A 22,131-nucleotide genomic window follows, 5' to 3' on the forward strand; every position below is an offset into this window, starting at 1 on the left:
ATGGTAAATGATAGGATACTTGGATTTAAAACTTGGATTTTATAATTTAGGTTTTATAATCCTAATACCATTTGAAACTCCAGAAAGATTTGTACACAGAGTACAAAGTCCTTGGCTGCTGACTTCCTCACCGTGAACCATGCAAGCTTTGCTAAACTGAAGAAGGCCAGACACTGTCTCTGAACCAGACACACCTAGTGCTTGAGGTTTAGCCACTTGTTTTGATTTCTCTCTCTTGAGACGTCCTGGCACATCACAAAGAAGCCAAATCCTGACCTCTTCTGTTAGCATGTGGCGCATGCTAATAGGCACTCCAAAAATAAAAACTTCTTTTAAAAGAAGAAGTATGGCTCCATCCTACAACATGTAGAAAATCCATCACCAACAAGTAGTTAAATCTTCCTTTTCACACTCAAAGTTGCATGGGATCAGGGAGGCTTCATAAGCTTTCGTCAGAAAGAGACTAAGTGGAAAGAGGGGTGCACATTTATATTTGCTGAGTGTTTCTCATATGCTAGCATCTGACTCTTGTTTGCATATATTTTCTTATAGCATCCAAGTGAGGTAGGTAGTTCATTTACAGAATAAGAAAATAGAGCTTGGCAACGTCCATTTTGGTTAATTTAGTAGGAACCGAAAAATATAGATGAGTCAGGAAAATTTCAAAAGATTGAGATTCATATATAGAAAAGATAGGAAGACATTCCTTGAAATTTAAATAACTCAATATTAAAGGGCTTGGGTCAGTACCAAACAGAGAGAAATATATATTTGGGGATTACAGGCAGATCATTGAAGAAGTGGTATGATATGCAGCTAGGGTTCGTGGAGATCTAAAACAGGAACCTTAAATGCAAGGGAATTGCAGGCTGTGAGCATTGCAGGCCAGGTCGCATTGCTTCAGTGGGTGATGATTATACATTTTCTAGTGATAGGGAAGAGATGAGAATCAAGTGGAGTGGCTGGTGTGTAAAGAAGAACATACAACATGCATATGCACTCTAGTCTAAGCTGTTTCTTGGTCTCACTGATAGAAATTTGTCCAGGCTATTTTGTAGCACTCAACCCACTTTATCTTAAAGTACTCATAACTCTGTCCAACTGGGGAATTGTTTTGGTCTTATTCCTTATTCATTGAAAAAAATAGTAAGGGCTCATCGTGAACAAAGCAGATGCAGTCCCTACTTCTCACATATTTTTCAAGTTAGTGGGGGTGAGAACTGAGGGCCATATCCATGACCACAAAGCTAATGTGTGGTGGAGCCAGAAATGAAACCCAGTATTCCACATCCCATATTCTTTTTTTTTTAAAATATATTTTATTGATTTTTTACAGAGAGGAAGGGAGAAGGATAGAGAGTTAGAAACATCGATGAGAGAGGAACATCGATCAGCTGCCTCCTGCACACCCCCCACTGGGGATGTGCCCGCAACCAAGGTACATGCCCTTGACCAGAATCGAACCCGGGACCCTTCAGTCCACAGGCCGACGCTCTATCCACTGAGCCAAACAGGTCAGGGCTCCACATCCCATATTCTTATCCTCTACAACACACTGGTATCTGCTATGTGTGAACTCCCTGAGCTTTGGTTTCCTCATCTGGAAAACAGGAATAATAATGCTATCCTATGTCTTCAGGTGCATGGAGCATGCCCAATAAATGTTAGGGTTTAACGTTTGCTCTTTAGGAAAAGGAAAGAAGGGTAAAAAGTATTTTCTCTGTCTAATTCCTCCAGCTAGGGCCCCCAAATTTGTTCCGCTGTTTGCTCTTCAGGAAAAGGAAAGAAGGGTAAAAAGTATTTTCTCTAATTCCTCCAGCTAGGGCCCCCAAATTTGTTCCGCTTTTTATGTCTTCAGAATGCCTGCCCCTCATGCCAGCTCCTCCTTCAGCTACCACTATCCCTATTGTCCCTGTCCCTCTGAGTTATACAGAATATACTTGGCCCTCTTCTCAAATGTCTTATCCTGGGTTCACAGTGTTCTAGAAGCTTCCTTAGAATAGGGGTTAAGAAGTCATGGATCATGGAGGAGAAATCCCAGCTCCCCCTCCAGAGGCTCGAAGGGTCCGATGCCTCTGGCCTGTGGTCTCAGACCAGCAAGTTCCCATGTACGTGGTACACATGGAATGATGGGGCTTATTTCAGGATTTGTGTGTAGACACTGATGATATTCTTATCAGCTTCAGGGTATTTACCATCTAGCAAGCATTTGTTGAGAGTTTGCTTTGTGCAGACACTGCTGAACACTACAAGCATAGTACATTATTTAGTCCCCTCAAAAGCCCTATGAAAGAGGAATGAAGATCCCCAATTCAAAGATGAGGGAACTGAGATATACAAAGAAAGATGGTTACTTAGACATGATCACAGAGCTTATGAGTACACCACAGGCTGATTTTGAACTCAGGTTTGTTTGATTTTCAGCTCTAATGGCTGTCTCTCAGGATCAGACTGTTACCCCGTAATTTGAAGGGAGAAAAGCCAGTCTAAAAATCTTTGATTCAGGGTAGTATACATTCCCCAAGAGGATATTACATGCAGTTTGTAAAATCCAAACTGCATTTCCACGTATGCACTCTCACAACACAAAAGGCACTGCACTAGCCTGAAGTCAGCCTATGTTACTTGTTCCTGACAGCTTGCATGTTTTTATTTTTAAAAAGAGGTTCATGCAGTGCCGCGTTCTTTGGCTTTGCCTTGGTAAGCAAATAAAATGGAATTTGATATCTCCTCAAAGCTGTAGCACCCCCACCCCCAAACTCCTCCTCCTCCTACCAGAAGAGGTGTGGTGTGGCCCCAGCAGTTCAGTGTTCACCTCCCTGAGATGGTCCCTGTGACTGCTGCCCCGGAGACAGCGTGCTTCTTCTCTCTGAAACCACAAGCCTCTGAGTCAGGTCCTGGGGAAGAGGACTCGGGTTCTCTGCCCTGGGCTCTGCACTTCAAAGAGAAGCAGAGTGGGTATTAATGCCACAGGCAGCTACGCCCCCTTCAAATGTTACCAGTTTCTAACCTCCAGCATTATCATCTCCAAGGAGATGAGTTAATTTTTTCTGCTTCCAGCTTTGTTTACTCCCCTCGCTTCCTTAAAAGACCTCTGTACATTATTTAGTCCCCTCAAAAGCCCTATGAAAGAGGGAACTGAGACATACAAAGAATTATAGTAACTTAAACAAGACCTATGTACATAACTCCCTTGGACACCAGGGACTTGTGCCAGATCTTAAGCGTTTATTCTCTCTCTCCCTCTCTGTCCCTTTCTTTCTCTCCCTCCCTCCATTCCTTGTTCCCTCCCTCCCTCTCTTCATTTCTCCTTTCCTTCTTCGCTCTCTCCCCTTCCCTCCCTTTTCCTTCCCCTGCAAGGAAAAAATAAAATAAAAAAGAGTAACTTCAACCTCATGACCCCTCCTTCTAAGCCAAGGTTGAAAGAGTTCTGATCTGAGCCAAGCTTCATAAATCTCCCTTGATTGTTGATGGTTTGGAGAAAGTGGGGGAGGGGAGCTGAAGAGAAGTTAGATGCCCAAAAAAGGCATTGTTAAGTCAAAGGGGAGTCTTGCACACATGCGCGCCTGACCTCTTATGTCAGCTTCTGTGCCGGGAACATCCAATTATGTAAGAAGGAGCACTCCTTATTTGGATTTAGAGACGGAATGAGGGGAAGAGGAGTGGGGGTAGCAGTCTATGCCAAGGAGTAAATCCAGCTTGTGTGAACTGCTCATGTCTGCAAACAGAAGGAACTTGACAATATTTCTGCAAACATCAGAATCAGGTTCAGGAAACTGGACAAGTATGTAGACGTAGACTAGGTTGGAGGGAAAGGAGAGGTACCGTGCTTCATTGATGCTGGAAGGTTTGGGCAAGAAGATCCAGCCAAGGTAAGAAGTGAGATTATTATGGAGTACTGATGTGGAGTGAAGGAATGAGAAGCAGCTGGACCCGTTCCCTGCCTGGATGCCCAGAGTAATGCCATGATAAAAATATGAGCCAGGCTAGCAGTAGAGTACTCGAACGCCACGTCCTGTGGCTCTGCCCTTCCCGTGGCCCCAAGATGGCATCAGACTCTGTAGGGCAGCAGACACATTCCTGGCATCTGCGTCAGGATTTCGTAGTGAGAGAGAGAGAGAGACTGTGGGTGTGGGTGTGTGTGTGTGTGTGTTGGGGGCACGTGGGAAAGGAATAGCGTGGCAAAAAAAGAGTAGGGAGAAAAGAGAAGATTCCGTGACCTGTGAGCAAAGGAGAGTAGAAAAGTAAGTACGTATGTCAAGTCAGGAAGTAAATAGAGAGGAAGAAGAAAAGAAAAATTGCAGTAGGTGTAAAGGTCCAACAAGCAGTGGACCCCGGAGAAAATTAAATGACAAGCTCTGGACCTTATGCTATGCCATGGAATCATTTTCTTACAGGAGAGGTCTCTCCCACCATCTCCCAGGCAAGCAAGGTCAGGAGAAGGTTTGTTGGAGAGAGTGTGGGACCATTGGAGAGCACTGTATTCCCAGGTGGAGCGTTCAACCTCCGCAAGGACAGTTAGGAGTACATGATCATGAACTCTTTTGCCTCCACTGTTAGCTTTTCTCTAAGTATAGTCCATGGGGAGCCTTTTCTCTGTGGACATGGCTGTGTAGCAGATGGATAAAGGGTCTCTCTGACAGTGGTTATAGCTTAAGGCAGGGGTGGGGAACATCTGGCCCACCGGCCAGATAAGGCCCACAAAATCATTTGGTCTGGCCCTGCCAAGGTATTAGTGGTGAGTTAATTAAATGTTTGACCAAATAGAGCAGGCTAATTTTTAAGTTGATCATTTTGTATGGCCCGAGAATGATGTTATACTAAATATCCAAGTGGCCCTCGGCAGAAGAAAGGTCCCTCACCCCTGTCTTAAGGGAAACTCCTGGCCTGCTACCAAAAAAACACAAGCAATTGCAAATAAGACAGGAACTGACATTCAATACCAACTGTACCAGGTGAGCTGCTGTGTTCTTTAGGTACTAATGTGCAGCGCATGTCTAGGAGAGGGACATATGTTTCCATATTTTACAGGTAAGGAAAAGGATATCTAGGTTAAATAAGCGTCTCAGAATCATCCCACTTCAGGCATCCTGGCCTCAAAACCCATGCACTTTCTACTACTCCATACTGCCTCCCCCTGAGCAAGCTTTCTGACAAAGCAGTGGCCACTAAAACCAGCCTCACTTGAAAGTCCCTGTGCCTTATTCCCATGTAATCTCTCCTGCTTTCTATCTGACTGCCCACTTACATATGATGGTAGCATATCAATCCGTTTCTGTCTGCATATTCTGATTCTGTTCTTAAAGCACTCCTGGATCAGAGACTCTATGTAGTCTCCCTTGGGTATCTAGTCTACATCCTTTTGCACTTAGAGTTTATCCAAGTTAAGATGAATAGTTTCTCAGGAAACACTCATTTTTTCCTTTGCTACATAAACTTTTAGTTCAGCTCTGGTGCCTTGTGCAAACTTATTCCTGATCTCTTTCTATGCACAGTTTCTGCAGAAAATTGCAGACTTCTGCAAGAGCCCCAGATACAGAATGATCTCAAACTATGTCTTCAGATGTTCCCATCAGGTTATTTCCTGACCCTCCACGTCTTTTCTGCACCCTTCAGATCTCTTTCTTCATATTATCTGTCTATGCATACCTACATACGTGCTTCCCCGGTCATGTCCAGAGCAGAAACTCTGAGTTTCTTCACAACCAGGGAACTACTTACTTCTTAACCCAGGTACTCCCACCCCTTTGCCTTTGCCTTCCAGGACACTAACTTTATTTAGCTCTTGTTATGGTGGCCTGCTCTGAGTTTATTCACAACCAGGGAACTACTTACTTCTTAACCCAGATAGTCCCACCCTCTGCCTTTGCCTTGTAGGACACTAACTTTATTTAGCTCTTGTTATGGTGGCCTTTTTTACAAGTAATCTTTGAAAAGTGTAAGATTTGCTGCCTATGTGTACTTATTAAGCACTTGCTGTGTGCTAGCTCTTCAGATCTAGGGTGGCAGTTTCTACTTTAAGGTCCTTTCAGCCTCTTTGAAGGGATAACCCATAGAAGCAGAAATGTTAAACAATATGAGGTCAGATGACCCGATACTTGTCCCATGCAGCATGGGGTAAATGCTAGGTAGGCTTTATAGAAGAAAGTAAGTGTTTAAAGCTTATAAAATAGGTATCATTTAGACTGGTTTAGGATAAAGCATATGCCAGGCACTGAAACATTTTTAAAGAGGGGAATGAGGCATTTTCTACTTTTAAGTAAAAAGAACCTTCAAATATATTTTGAATATTTTCAGCCAGCCCCTTTCTGAAGGTGTGTGCGCTTACACACAAGACAGAGAGATCCTTTTGTCTTGTTAAATGTATTCTGGAAAGCCTATCAGGCTATTGCTGCTTGGGAGAGTTAAGACAGGAATTCTCCCTCTGGGCACCAGGAGGCGCTGCAGCTCAAATAATACCCATTCACCTTGGAGGGAGCCGCGTTTTGGAATTAAGGATCCTTGCCTTGGAGTGTTAGTAATCAAAATCCTTCCTGTTTTGCTCCATGATTCAGAAGTTACTTATCTGTCCTCTCCTTGGTACCACTGACTTTTAGAAGTGTTATTTTTCACCTTTCGCCCTTCTCCCCTCTGATCTGATCGGTCTTCAACATTCGCTTGCTTCTCCGAGCAGGGTGCACTCCCAGAAGTCATCCCTTAGGGTGCATTCCATTCGTCAAGGATTCAGTGCTCGAGCTGATTCACTGAGAACAGTTCTGCCTCAGGAACCAGAGTGAACCAGAGAGTCTACAGTAATAAAACCACCTGGACATCCAAAGGTGAAAAATGTTGTCCGTACTCTCTACACACTAGTTTGTCCTGTATTCGAGGCCCTTTGGGATACCAAAGTCTTAGATATACATCTCACTGGGGGAGAGTTTGCCAGTCTTCTAATTACCCATAACTCCACAGGGTCAGTCCTCCCCAATCTTCTTAAACATAATTTTTAAAAAAAGGTTCACTGTGCTAATATTTACCTCCCTGAATCTGCTAGGAGAATGTTTCACAAAAGGAAAAAATGAGGCATGAAATACAAAGCTTGCTCGGGATCCTGCCATTGTTTTAGTTCCTTGGATCTGGTAGGATTTTTCAAGTGGATCCAAAGGAATGTTTTTCTGACACATGCACAAACACACAAGACTCGGAACGTTGCCTTCATTGTTCGCACTTGATCTTGATCATTTGTGAAGAAGATAAGGCAAGAATTAGCCTGTTTCATTAGGAAGCAAGCCAGAATGCAGAGTCCCTTCAGCATTTAAGTGGGCAAACCAGGTTCAAAACTGTTTGTGTCTTTTCAGTGTTATTTTCACTTAGTACTACACACTGCCGGTGCAAATTCTTTGTAGCTCTTCGGGCTGCGGAGTTGGTAGTTTCCCCAGAGAGGTATGAACCTGTTGTGTGCTCACTATTGGGGTGACAACTGGCTGGCCTCTCCTGACAGAGACATCGGTTGGACTTGGAGCAGAGACGTTGGCTGTTCCAGAGACTCTGAGGGATTTGTTGATTGTGAGGAAGATGTCCAGCTGCTGCTTTTACTTGGATCAAATGACTAGTAGGCAGTCATCCAAAAAGTATGACTTTGATTTTGCCTAGCTTCAAAGTCTCTCAGCCCTGATTTTTTAGAGCTGGATTATGGCGCATTGATAGCGACATGGTATGGTACTGAGAAAAGTTGATCTGAAGGTCTTTAGAGCTACGCTCTATAACTGCATAATAAACTTTCAAATTGGAATCCTAAGGGTATCACACTACTCAAATCTAGAACAAATTTCTAGAGATCTCGCTTTGCAGTCTCATTTGTCCCATGAACACAGAAACCCCAAGCGTGTCCCTTCCATTCTGTATTTGATGGAAAGGTAGCCTGACCTTTCCTTTGGCCATTTTCCCCCCAACATCTTGCTACCTCCTTTCCTTTTCTTCTTAATAGTTGTAAGTAATGGGCGGGAGTCAGTTTGATGCAGTTCCATTCATCGGGGGCACTTCCCAAAATACAAGTGTGACTCACGGTCCTTATAAACCCTTTGCTTTTGTTTGACTTTCAGTCTCTTCTGTCCTGTGGGCGTACTTACCCGGAAAACTGACAAAAACATAGCTGCTGACAGTCTTCCCGAGGATTTATAGAGTGTCAGAGATGAAGCATGGCTGACCCACTCCCTGGCCTTCCACCTTTTTTCCCTTCTGGGGGGATGCATAACCAGGTGGCATTGCATGGGTTATTCATGCTGAATTCTTAATTCTAGCTCAGCTGACTTAGTGCCCAGTGTACTTCTTACAGCATCCACCCTGCAGCTGGTGTATTGGCACACAGCTTAGCCTAAACAAAAAATTATTAGGAAAAGAAACCTGCCAAATGTTTACGTAAGTACTTATAAAATGCCAGATTCAAAGAATTTCTAGATAGCCCACTATTTCTTTAATCTATTATTATCTTCCGTAAGCATGAATAATTAAGCTCACTGTGCTGCTGCTTTAAGTATGGTGACGATTGCCTTCTGCAAAGCTTATTTTGAGCCATGCGCCATGCTTTAAGACCAGTGTTTGTCCCGCATACAGCATTAATTCCCTCAGTAACTAATATTTATTGATTACTTACCCTGTGCCAGACACTATGTTAAGTGATCAAAATACAAAAAGACTCCAAATTCTTATCCTAGGAAGTTTAATATCCTCTTGGAGATGCAATCTTCTAAATAAAGACATGTAGAATAAAGTTAGGACTTTAAAAAGAATTCTATATGTGATTCAGAGAAAGGACTCAGTAATCAGTTATGGGAGATTGGGGCAGGCTTACAGAGGAGAGGACATCTGAGATAGGAGTTAAAGGATGAAGGGAAGTTGAAAATAAACATTGAAGAATAGAGCACTAAAGGTAAAATAGATGGCATATTTGTGTTACTCAAATAAGTCAGGTTTGACTTGGAATTTAATTAAATGATGTGTAACACGAGTGGCCAAAGGTTACACTGAAAATTGCCATATGGAGATGTGTTGATTTGCAGATGGACAAGTATCAGGCCTTTAAAAAAGTGGATACAGGTTGTTGAACCTGACGTTTGTCTCTGGAAATTTCTGAAGCACTTTGTTAAATAGATGTTTTGTGAACACTTGGGAAAAAAGTGGTAAGCTCTTGAAACCAGTGCACATTCAATGGGAACCTGTCCTGCTTGTAAATATAGTTTTTATTTCTTTAGCAGGATTATTAGACATTAAAACAAAAAGAGTGCATTGGTTGTTACATTGTGTATGAATTTCAACAAGTTTTTACCATCTTTTTGTAATATCCCTATGAACAAAATAGATATACGTGGCCTAGTCTGTAGTGCTTTTAAAGATTTGTAGCAAGTTGAGTATCTTTATTCCAAAAATATCTAATAAGTTGATGTCAACCTGGAGGGCAATTTCTAGTGATAGAGCGTTTCAAGTAACTCCAACCTTAGAGGTATAATTAATACTCTGGATAATAAAAATTAAGATTTAAAAAGATTTAGAAAGGCTAGAATGATAGTCTAAAACCAATAAGATGGAATTTAATAGAAATAGATTATATAAATCAGAATTTAGATAGTTTTTTAAATTGCACAAGTACAGAGACAAGGGTAGGCTTAACGGGGGGATGTAATGTTTTGTTAGAGTGCATATGTAGACTTAGAGTTCTAGTTGACTGCAAACGCAGTATGAGTCGGTGCTTTGATGTATGTGCCCAAAAAGCCAACATAGTCTTCAGCTATATTAATAGAAGCGTAGTGTCTGGATTAAGGAAGGCACTAACCCTCTGCATTCTTTGCTGGTCGGGCACATCTGGAGGTCGTGTTTGGTCCTGGGCACTCCATTTTAAGAGAATAGCAAAGCAGCGTCCACTCAGGATGATGCGTGGTTCATCTCTCTCCTTCATTCATCAGACATTTATTGAGTGTCTTCTGTGTGCTCAACTGTGAAGTTGGTGGAGTCAAGGATGTATAACTGGTAGAAAAAAGTTAGGGAGCATTAGTAGATATATTTAAAAATGCAAAGTGTTCCATAGGAAAGATTTGACATGGTAACTTTAGTATCTCCTATTAACTTCGGGGGTACAGGTAGGAGCAATGACTAGAAGTTACAAGGAGGCGGACTTTGGTTGCCATTATTTAAGAAGCATCTCTAATGAACAGAAATTATACTTTTCAGGAATTAAGCAACTTCCCCAAAGTCACATTCCTGATTGGTGGTGAAGCTAAAATAAAAGCTCACCTTTCTGGATTCACAGGCTAGAACCCTCGGCTATGCCATGATATTACTTTGTGAGGAGGTTAGATGGGGGTAACCTCTACATTTTCTTCCAGCTCTACAGTAGCCTATTGCCATGAAATACTCATAGGTTCTCAGTGTTTTTATGGGAATGGATGAAATTGGAATGGATAACCTTTAAGATTCAACAGATGAATTCTTTAACTTCCTTCCTTGATTAATAATGCTTCAAATCTTAATATATATTTTATAGCCATAACTTGTACATTGCTAATCAAAACCAAAAAACTCTGTGGCTAGATATAAAAGTATGGAACTCAGATTCTTAAATTGTAGTGTTTAGGCAGTATTTAGTCTACTCTTGAAGCACATGTTTTAAAGATGTGGATCTGTGATTTAAAACATAAAAGCAAAAATCAAAGAAGAAATTATGTAGACTCCATGAGCCATGTTAGATTTGATTTTACAACAGTCATTGGGAGAAAGAAATAGGAGTTGCTTGCCCTTGAAGTTCCTTTCCCCCTCATTCTTCTCCCAACAGGAAAGGATGGTGACCTAGATACATAGTCAGAGGGTCCCAGTGCTGAACTTCCTCAGACACAGCTGAGGAGCCTGTGTCTGGGTAGTTACAGGGCTGAGAAGCCCAGAGCTGGGAGCCGCCAGCGAGAAACTGACTAAACACAAGAAGGGGCTATATATGCCCTGACCGGTTTGGCTCAGTGGATAGAGCGTCGCCCTGCGGACTGAAGGGTCCCAGGTTCGATTCCGGTCAAGGGCATGTACCTTGGTTGCAGGCACATCCCCAGTAGGTGGTGTGCAGGAGGCAGCTGATTGATGTTTCTTTCTCATCGATGTTTCTAACTCTCTATCCCTCTCCCTTCGTCTCTGCGAAAAATCAATAAAATAAATTAAAAAAAAAAAGAAGGGGCTATAACAGGAAGGCAAGAGGCCTGCGAAAGGAATCAGAGGGAAGAGAGGTGTTACTTTTATCAGGTGTGATCTTGGCAAAAATAACTTGTTTAATGGGAAATGCGATGGATACACACCGTCACCCTCAAGATCTCCTTGTTTCTACCCTGTAGATTGGTACTACTGACTTAATGAGCAAATGCTCATAGTGCTGTGCTAGGACTGTGGACACAGAACACAATGTTCATGGGTTGTGCCATTATAAACATTCTACAGGGTGCAGGGGTGGTGGAGGTGGGGAGTGTTTGCAGGAGGCCAAAAAGGTGGTTTGTGCTCCCCCCCCCCTTTTCTTGGAATTTCTAATTTCTTATACCTATATCACTGTTTTTCAAACTTTTCTAAAACTTTAGACCACAATGAGAAATATGTTTTACATCATGACCCACTATGAACACACGCCCACACATACATGCACATCTGATATATCCGTATAAGTAGTTATATACATATATGAAACAAAAGGGTCTTAAAATATGAGATGCACTTTTATAATTTCTGTTCTAATATATATCTATTTAGATGTAGTTAAATGTCACAAGCCACAAAGTTGATTACATGGCCTCTGCTTCTGTTCATCCCACTATTTGAAAATATCCTGCTACAACTACCAGTTTTAAGTGACTTTAAAAATGGCCTGATACGTTATATGCAAAGGGTCCTAGGGCTAAGGCAGGATTTTCAACTGAGAGTAGTTTATCCCCCAGAGGGAGCATTGTCACACAACTAGTACTGGGGTGGGGGGATGCTGCTAAATCTTTCACAATGCACAGGGCAGCCTTTCACACAAAGAATTAGGAGTGTCAAGGTTGGAAAAGCTGCCTAAGGGTAGTACGATGAGTTGACAATTCTAACCTGTACATCTATTTAGAATGAGAGAAGCTTTGACCTGCTCTTTTCTCTCTTTTTCTTCAAACAAACAGTATTTGGTACATTAAGATGAGGTTGGAGTGTAATTACCCTTGGGTTGTCTACAGAGGTACAACCCAGTGAATACAAAGGGTACAAGGAATGAGTCTATTTTCTTTTATTGAGATTGCACCAGGCATTTTTGTTAGAATATTGTTATTGCTCTTAGGAATATTTTCTGTGTTTTGATTTCACTACCCTCCCCTCGCCCCTCCACCGTCCCCATGAAGCCATATTTACTTAGGACCCTGCCTCACTCAGCCATAGCAACTCTTAGAAAAGAAGTGAAGGGAATTTGGCTAATGAGATTAGACATGGTCTCTAAAGCTTTCTCCCCTACTCATGACATTTGATTCTGCTGTTTTGATGGGAAGTGACCTTCAGCTAACCTTGAAGTGCCATCTTAAGCCTAGTATTAAACTGTTTCATTTTTTAGCCACTGCTTCATTCCTCTATCTGTAGCTATTTTAGACCGGGGTCCTTTGAACATGGACGAGGCAAGCACTCCCTAATCTCTACATCCTTTCTCCTTCCACACCTGGCATCAAAGAGGCTCTTGAATGTCTCAATGTCAGTCTGTTGTTGCTTTTTCTCATTTTATTGGGTATTTCTGGGCCCACTGGCAAGGCTTCCATTTGCTCTGAACCATTCAGATGGCCTGACAGAACAGACCTGGTTTGGCTTTTTTCTTCTTTTGTTTGGGAAAATATGTAGGATGGTGGAAGGAGATATCTCGAAGTCAAATTTCCGAATAGTAGTCGGAAATAAAACCAAATCTATCTGAAGCTTTTCTCTACCATAGTTGCCTCTTGCATTTTGTATTTAGTAAGTTATTTTTTATAAGTAATTCATTGTCAGAGGCATATGTGTGTGTGTGTGTGTGTGTGTGTGTGTGTGTGTGTATCTACCGTGAAACTTTAGCTTTCTGTTAGCATAATAGTGGTACCAACAGATTCCAGAAATTTCAGCACATAAATTTCATTCCTTTTTCTTCAAGAGAACAATAGGGACACATATTTCTTTTTAACCTTCTCAGTCCCAGGTCAAGTATAGAAAGACAACATGTGGAATAGAGAGCTGAAGAAAACTAATGAAAAGGAGTTAAGCCCTTGGCCGGGTGGCTCAGTTGATTGGAGCATTGTCCTGTGCACCAAAATGTGGATTCACTTCCTGGTCAGGGCACATACCTAGGTTAAGTGTTTGATCCCTAGTCAGGTGCGTACAGGAGGGAACTAACTGATCAAAATTTCTCTCTCTCATCAATGTTTCTCTCTCCCCTCCTTCCTCTTTCTAAACTCAATAAAAACATATCTTTGGGTGATGATTAATACAAGGAGTTAAGACATCAGTCTCTCCTTTAGTACTCCAGCTCCTAATCTCTCTGCTTTTTCTGCTCTAGCTCAGCTTCAGAATAATCTGAGCAGGACGAAGGGAATTAATAAGGTTAGACCCAGTACTGGTGGTGTATGGATCTTCCCTCTAGAGAAGGATGTAGAATAAAAGGAAGGGAAATGGGAGTGGAGAGGAGAGAAGAGATGATTGAAGAAACGCCTATCTTCTTCGTGCTTATCAATCGGTTCTGTGCTTGGTGATAGGCACGGCAGATGAGCCAGAAGTCCTGAATGGGGCCATGGACAACTGAAGAAAGGCAATGTGTGTAATAATAAAGCCTGCCTTAGAACCTGGTCTGCAGCTCACCCATTTTTTGTATTGTCTGAAGGGCAGGGCAGTATTGACAGATGGGGTGGTGGTGGTGGTGGTGGTGATTTTCTTGGTTTGGGTTTTATCATTTTTTCCTTCCAGATTGGGATATTCATCATTCGTGACAAGATACCATATCTCAGAAGTTCTGTGAACAAGAGAGATTTATTGCCCCGGTCTCCTCCATGGGCTGCCTGCAGCTAGGAAATGAAAGGCGCTAATTCCAGGCTCCTGTCCAGGAGAAGCCTCTGTTTTCCGGGAGGGGCGGGGAAGAACCTGGGCAGGAGGAGCATCCTGAGGAGTGAATGTTTAAGTCTCTGGTAGAAGTGCATGTGGTTTGTAGCTTTAACCTTCAGGGCATGAGAGAGAATAAGGAGAAAAAACTGTAGCAGCTAGCAAACAGAAGCCATTTTCTAAACTCCTCCTCCTCTTAGACATGAAGTCTGTTATTTCTGCCAGTTTGCACACGTATTTCTTATATTCCTGGGCCTGAATCTTCCAGGGCCTCTGTTGATCGGTTCTGGCCTCAGGGCTTATAGAACTTGACACAGTGCCTTTGTTGCATGAGCAGTTGACATTCTACTTGGAGATTTCCATCACCTCTGTCAGTTCTGCATATTATCTTAGTTAAATCCCACAATTTGACTTGACTCACTGACTCACCTCATTATCAAGGGCTTATTTTTACTTTTTCATAATTTGATTCTTCTTCCGAACATTCCCATGCAGAGTTTGATAAGTTAGAGTCTTGAAGATTTGTATACATTGGTACATTCCTATTTCCCACATGCTAAAATGTGTTTTGCACTTGTATGCTTGAGTCACTAAGTTACTGTGAAAGAACAAAGAGGATGCGAGAAGTCCTGTTCCTATCAGATGAATTGACATTGAATTCAAAGTAATCAGGCTCATACATTGAGACATGCCACATGCCCAGAGGTGACCAAGGCACTCAGAGTTGCCGGTGGGTATTATGCTAAGTCTCAGGAGGGTTGCGTGGGTGCTGAGATACTTTTGAAGAGTTGAGTCACGGGCATTATTGGCCCCAGAGCACAAAAATAAGGGCAGACTGACTTACTATATGTGTATGTGAGTGAGAAATGAGCTAGAACTAATTCCAGCGGAAGGTTTCTTATTTAGAATTCTGGCTCTCTGAAGGACTTACACATTTTGGTTTCTCAGTGCTAGCCTTTCTCCCTCCTATCAGTTAGAGGAGACCCTAGTACAGAAGTCACTCAAGTACATGTGGCTTGAGGTGAGGAAGAGAACCTGGGGTGACAGTTGGGTCACTTGCTTCCTTGCAGAGAACCCGATCAGGTCATTGTATCCACCCCTTTGGTGGCCCTCTTCTATAAACAGGAACAGGAATTCTTGCTACTGGATCCCTTTCATCGGGCGTCTTAGGCTCGCTGAATGAAAGCCCTATAAAAAGGAGATGCAGCCCTAATAATAACAAATACGATCGTGATGGCTATTTTGGGCAAGAGCAGCTTTGTGCCGCTCTTGATCTCCATCGACGTGTGCCATTCTTGCCCTGCCATTACCTTTCGGACTTCCTATTCTTAGAATTATTTGTGAGCCCTGGACTTGGGGGATTGCAGCCCCCGAGGCTGGAATGCCTAGCTTGAGTGGAATGCAGACTGTCTGGTAGAGTGGAGGTTAAATAAAGTTTGCCTTGGCAGCCTCCTCTGCTCTTGGATAGGCGACAGTAACTTGGGTATAGGAGTGGTGGCATGGGCTGCCATGTGGTGCTGTATCAAACAGCCTTCGTGCATGAGTAGCAGTGGTTGATGGTCCATCCATTACAATCATAGCCATGCCAGTCTCAACCATACATACTGAGGTCTTGAACTTCAGCTAGTGACCACACTGCTCTGAAAAAAAAATGCAGGGACAATGAACAAGGTGGGAGTGCCTTGCAAGAACTTCAGACTTGGTATATCTGCCCCTCAGAGTTACTGATTTTTGAAATTTAGACAAAAAGGGGAATTTTCATTATAAGAACAATTACACCATCAACCAACATTTCTTGAGCACAGTTGGAAATATTTTACATGTATAAAACATAGAACTCTTGTGGTGCTTATAATTTCATTGGAAAAGTAAAGCTGTAAACACATGAGAAAATAGTATCTATTCCAAAGTAAATTATTAGTTTCAACCCTGTGCAGAACTAAGTGCTGGTGGAGGTCTAAGGGAGGGAAAGCACTCCATCTGGAGTGGTCAAGGATTTCGTGGAGGGGAGACGTTTAAACAGGTCTTGCCAGAGGAGTGGACTTGCCACTGGAGAGGAGAGGGGCTTGTCGGCGAGAGAATATTATGAGCAAAGGGCAGATGTCCCACGACAGGTCATGGGGCTTGAAGACCAACTGGGTTTGCACAAGGTCACAAGGGCGAGGGGTCTGTGTAAAGCCATCTAAGCCATAACTATAAAGCCTGTGTGTGCTCGTTACTGAGAAGTTACAATGCTCTGCACTAGAACTGAGTTGGAGAGGTGCAGCCTGGCCCAGAGACAGGAGCCCTTGGTTGTGTTCTGTGAAACCCCGTTGAGGTGTGGCTCATAGTAGAGACTTAGTAAATAATGTCATCATTATTATTACTTACCTTCAAATTCCGTGAGCCAAGTTGTTGCATTGGCTTGGTTTCATTTGGAGAGTTGGTGCTAACTTTGCTTTGCCCTATTCTGATTGTCACATAATTGATACCTACTACGCCCTTTCCTTCAGGTTTATCTGACCTTTCTCTTCTCTTCCTCCTCAGGTGGCTAGAGGTGCAGGTAGCTAATCTAACATGTCCACAGTGCTGGGTGCGGTACCTCCGACTTCTCCGGGAGTCCATCTGGCCGGGTGGGGTTTTGCCTAAGTACCCACGGCCTGTAAGAACCCAGGAGCAGAAGGTGGCAGCTGAGAAACAGGCTTTGCAGAGCCTTATGGGAATCCTGCCAGGTAATTGGACAACGAGATTGACTATCCTAATAACTGTTCCCTTCCAATCAAGCTTTGCTACCGGTATCCCACACGCTTCCCCATTTTTCAAAGGGCCTTAAATATGGCCAGACTCAAAACCTGTTGACCCACCGAGTCTCTGGCTAATAGGAACATGATCAGGGCTGCGATTCTTTTACTCCTCACCCAAGTGATGCTGAGGGGATGGAAAGGATCACTGTGACCGCACCACAAACGGTGCGAATCCCGCAGCTATCAGAGTAATAACTGTGTGCAGGTTAATAAAAAGATATATTTAAAAATAAAATAAAATATGCTTTTATTGGTTTCAGAGAGAGGAAGGGAGAGAGAGATAGAAACATCAATGATGAGAGAGAATCACTGATGGACTGCCTCCTGCACATGCTACACTGGGGATTGAGCCCGCAACCTGGGCATGTGCCCTGACCAGGAATCGAACTGTGACATCCTAGTTCATAGGTCAATGCTCAACCACTGAACCATGCCAGCTGGGTAATAAAAGCATATTTTACATAAATATTTTTTCCTTAGCTTTTCTGTTTTCTGAGGATTTTTAGTTTGGCTATGTAGTTCAGTGCTATGCCAGAAATCACCATTTGAATAAAGATAATAGGTTTATCTGACCTTGCTTTTCTCCCCCCCCCCCCCCAAGTGGCTAGAGGTACAAGATATAATGAGAAGATGTTACTGTAACACTAAAGCCGTATCTGTGTTCTCTTCTTTAGATACTGTAGTGCAGATCCTTGGGGTGGACAAATGCCAGCTGAGCTGGAGTCTAGTCTTGGAGTCACTGCAGCAACCCCTCATCAACAGGTAGGCTGAAAAGTGTGCCCCAGCTTCAGCATAACTGAAGCCATCTCTGGTCTCAGAGGTGCCCACGCTGAGAAGAGCGGGTCTCAGTCTCTCCTTGCCCTCGGCCTGACTGCAGACTAATGTCCAAGTCCACACACACTAAGTAAAGCCCACGCTGCCGGCTCCTGAGCAGGTTGTTTTGTGTAGTGAGCTAGTGCTGGACCAGCCTCTGTGTTTGCATTTGGAAGGCCCCCCATGAGCTACTAAAAATGCCTGGTCACCCTCCAGCCTGTTCAGTGTGTTTGATGGTTCTTTCTGCCACCCGTGAACACTAAGAGCGTCCCCTGGTCTGGGCATTGCAGGCCGTGTAATGATTGTCAGCCACGGGTTCTTGGCCTCACTGCAAAGCTATGATTACTATTAGGATCAGGAATAGTTTTTGTTTACTATGAGGTAGATCAGATAATGAGGTTGGACTTTGGTAAAGCGACCAGAAAAACTGGGTGAATACTCTAGAATAATTCAAAAGAGGTAGGTATTTCCTGGCTGGTGCCTTGGGATAGAATGCTTCTGAAAAGTATCAAGTATTTCCATCTCTCTCAAACCCTGTCCTGAAGGAGAGAGCATTTACCAAGTCCCATTCCTCAGGGCCCTGGCCTTTGCCTCATTGCCGGTAAGGTGACCAGTGACTCTGTAGTGAACGAGTTATGAGAAACAGCAGTAGTCAGTGGCTCTGAAATTCTTAGAAAGTTGCTGTCCCTCCCTCACAGAAACAGTGCTGCCATGCTAACTTAGCTATGTAAATAAGTATGGAATTTCCTAAAATCGAGTCTCAAATTCTGTTTCTATCTTTACTGAGGCCACAGCCTTTTTTAGTTCAACAAATTTGTTCCATGGCAGAGGATTGGTCCAGCTATTGAAGTTTAGAGTCCACTCAGGATATCAGTAATGGGGGTGAGGGGAGGGCAAATAAGTGTCATAAATAAGACCTGGTGTCTCCTGACAGAGCCAGCCCTTCCTCTAAGTCAGTGGTTCTCAACCTGTGGGTCGAGACCCCTTTGGGGGTCGAACGACCCTTTCACAGGGGTCGCCTAAGACCATCGGAAAACACATATATAATTACATATTGTTTTTGTGATTAATCACTATGCTTTAATTATGTTCAATTTGTAACAATGAAATTGGGGGTCACCACAACATGAGGAACTGTATTAAAGGGTCGCGACATTAGGAAGGTTGAGAACCACTGCTCTAAGTTGTTTTGTCCATTTGTTTCAGGCATTTGATTTACTGCCTCTGGGACATCATCCTGGAATTCTTGGATCTCAGTGCCTCCGTTGAGGAGTCTACCATAAGCACCTCTGCCTCAGATACCCCCGACAACCCCAAGAGGATGGGTGTCTCCCCATAGCCATCGGTCATTACCCATTCTTCAAAAGTTGGGAAGGAGGGTCACTCTGCCACCAGGGACCAGTAGGAGGCCTTGCCCTCTGGGCTGTGGCTCAGAAGACATGGGGCTCACTAGCACAGCTTTCCCTTAGTTCTTTTCCATCTGTAGCAAGTGATGGAGGGATATATGTACCAATTGTATGCATGTCCAAGTGTCATACGTTTTTTGTGGTGTTTGGGGCATTGCTGGTGGGTAGATTCTGTTTCCTTTGAATAAGGAATCTGTGAGCCCTTTTTGCCCTCCTCCATAAGATTGTTTGCCAGTAGCCTGGCCCTGTGCAGACATGTACCAAATCCACCAACATACAAATCTATATAAACCAAGAAAAAAAAAAGATTTCTTTGGAGGTGAATACAATCTTCTGAGCTCTCTGTTCCCACCAGGAAATTGGAAGTTCAGTCGGGACTGTTCTGGAAAGCCAGACCCCTAGTTTCCCAACAATTCTAGAGGAGGGAGGGCAAGCATTTCTCAAGGGACTGCTTGCTGATTGGCTCTTTTCCGGCACATCAGCCCTATGGAGGGTGTCATTGAAGGCTGCTTCCGGTGGGTATACTTCTCCTATGAAGACTTCAGAACAGACTGCCAGCCCACCCTACACACCCTTTCCTGAAAGAAAGTTGGGTCACAGATTTTGCTGATTTTATTTCCTCCTAGTCTCCTCCCCAGGAGCAGTTGAGTTTGGGCCTTTGTGACCTGTCTTCCTTCCACAAAATCGCATGGCAATTTGCATATTCAGCTCAGTGCTTCCAAAGGAAAGGGAAACCCTTGCTCCAGGGCTGAGAATGCCCAGAGAGTAGGAACCCCAGGAAAGGGCAGGTTCTCCTCACAAGTCTCACAGGGAACTTTGCATCAGAACCAGTAATGTTAGCAAACCTACAGGGAATTGATTGCCCACAGAAAGATGTTAACTTCCTGTTCTTAAGGACCTAGTTAGGTTTTAAGAACACCAGTGATGAAGGCAAAGGGGCTGTGTCAGGCTGCAGTGTCTTTAGAAACATGGAACAATTAGGCCATGGCCGGGTAGCTCAGTTGTTTAGAGCATCATCCCAGTACACCAAGGTTGCGTTTTCAAGCCCGTCAGAGCACACACATGAATCAACCAATGAATGTGTAAATAAGTGAAACAACAAATCGATCTTTCTCTCATTCTGTCTCTCCTCTCTCAAATCATTAAAAATAAAAATGGAACAATTAGGAAAACGTGTTGGTAGAGAAGGGGGCAGAGGGGTCACAAGGAAAGCGGTGCACATTAAATGCAGATGAGTAGCTGACAAAAACATTGGAAGGGTGTCACTGAGACCTTTGCTCACCCTTCATTCTTCAGTACTGGCCTGCTAGAGCCCTGCTTTCCCTGAATTATGGATCCTCCCATTTGGGGGCAGGTCTTGGGATTAGACTGATGAGAATGGGTAGGTCTAGAACAAGAGTCAAGATTCTATTCAACTCTGAAGTAGGTGATGTGCACACAATGGTTTATGGGAAAGTTGTGAAATCTTTTTACTCCTTCCACCCGCCCCCCCCCTCCAGGCTTTTAAACATAAAACTTGTGCTACTGTAATTGCAAGGCTTCAAGTATGTTACTGCCTACAGGCAAGGAGATAAGTGAGATAGTGTCTCCTGGAGCCTTCTAGCCTTAACAGTTGATCATTACAGTGATTTCAGTGGCTTCAGAGTTACCTGAGACCCTCACAGGCGGGTCTGTCTTTGGTGAGCACTAGGAGGGCGTGGCACTGCAGCGAGTCCGGTTGACTTCCTGGAGCTGGTCCTTCACCTCTTTCCTCTAGGACCAAAGTGCTCTTGGTAACAGCTGGGAGCCCTCGTTTCTGTTACCGTCTCCCCATACTTGACCCTGATATGTATTTCGTTTTGAATCTACATTGCTTCGAATCTCTGTTACTAGTCCTGGCTCAGAAGTGCTACAAAGCCAGTACAGAAGCTGACACACCAGAAAAACCCTGTGGCTGTAAATTCTAAGGAATCTTTTGGCACTTCCAACCCAAAGAAAACTTCCATATATTTCATGTTATATAAGAGACCCCACCTATACTTCCTCTGCCCCAAAAAGATAAGCTGTCCTCATACCCTCCTTCTACCCAGAGGGGAAATCATGGATATCGCCAAAGAAATCATCAAAACCCATCTGGCCTTGAAACAGCCTGCCAACTTGTTACTTGGGTAACAAGTTCAGACAACGAGGGAGATTGATTGGCATTTGGGAGAGAGCCACAGGTTTCAGGAGAATATACTTCCAGCTGAGAGTGATAAAAGCCAGTGAAGAATTGGGCCTGCACTAAGCCAGAACATTTTTTATCCTTTTTTTTTCCCTACCCAGCCCATTCATTTTCCAACTACCTCATCGCACCCAACGACAGTTGTTAGGTCCTGGGTGGAGTAAAAATATGTGTAAACATGGCCCCTGGCGATAGGAGTTAGAATGCTGTGGACTGAAACAACTAGGAAAATGTATTTTCCTCCATAAAATTAGTACCTGAGTAGGTGAGCCCCAGGGGTTAATGGTTTCAGCAGCTCTGACCTCAGAAATGGCCGGATTCTTTCCATCTTTCTGCTCTGCCATTGTAAACATGCAAGTCTGTCCTTCATGGTGGTTACAGTTTAGGGCATCACATTCTTACCAAAACAATATCTGAAAGAATCAAGGCATCACCTTCATTTTTTTCTTTTAAAAAGGAAACTATTTCTCAGAAGCCCTTCAAGAATCTCATTGGCCAGAACTTCCCACCCGTAAAACAATCCACTGACATTGAGAATGGCATTATCAGGATTGACTAACACTAGTATTTACTCCCCCCCACCCTCCAAGAGGAGGTCACCCTCCAGGAAGGTTAGATACCTAAGAAATACCGTTATATGTTAGCAAGGAGGCAGCAGAGAATGAGTGTTGATAGTATCTGTTAGGGTCATTCTGCCAACATCAACAGATCCCCATGATACTCTAAAAATGCCTCTACTGCTAAGAGGTAACATCAGCTGAAGGTGACACTTGAACCACTTCACATACATTAACTTATTTAACCCACACATCAACCTTGTACGGGAGGTTTTATTATATACTAGAGGCCTGGT

General features: G+C 43.4%; 1 protein-coding gene across 3 annotated transcripts in view; it reads left to right on the plus strand.

Annotated features, from left to right (window-relative positions):
- SNX19 (sorting nexin 19) overlaps nt 1-19,395 on the plus strand; it is a 32,720-nt gene extending 13,325 nt beyond the window's left edge. Inside the window, exons 9-11 of one of the 3 annotated variants that reach the window (XM_005863011.2) lie at nt 16,600-16,784; nt 17,531-17,618; nt 18,876-19,395. In XM_005863011.2, the coding sequence (XP_005863073.1) occupies nt 16,600-16,784; nt 17,531-17,618; nt 18,876-19,008 (406 nt within the window). In that variant the 3' untranslated portion in view covers nt 19,009-19,395. Of the gene's footprint in view, nt 1-6,673; nt 6,819-16,599; nt 16,785-17,530; nt 17,619-18,875 lie in introns of those variants that run through there. The other 2 variants (XM_014537038.1, XM_014537039.1) reach the window with 2 other exon arrangements.
- The last annotated feature ends 2,736 nt before the right edge of the window (nt 19,396-22,131 follow it).

Source organism: Myotis brandtii, unplaced genomic scaffold (genome assembly GCF_000412655.1).
Source record: "Myotis brandtii unplaced genomic scaffold, ASM41265v1 scaffold170, whole genome shotgun sequence".
Taxonomy (NCBI): Eukaryota; Metazoa; Chordata; class Mammalia; order Chiroptera; family Vespertilionidae; genus Myotis; species Myotis brandtii.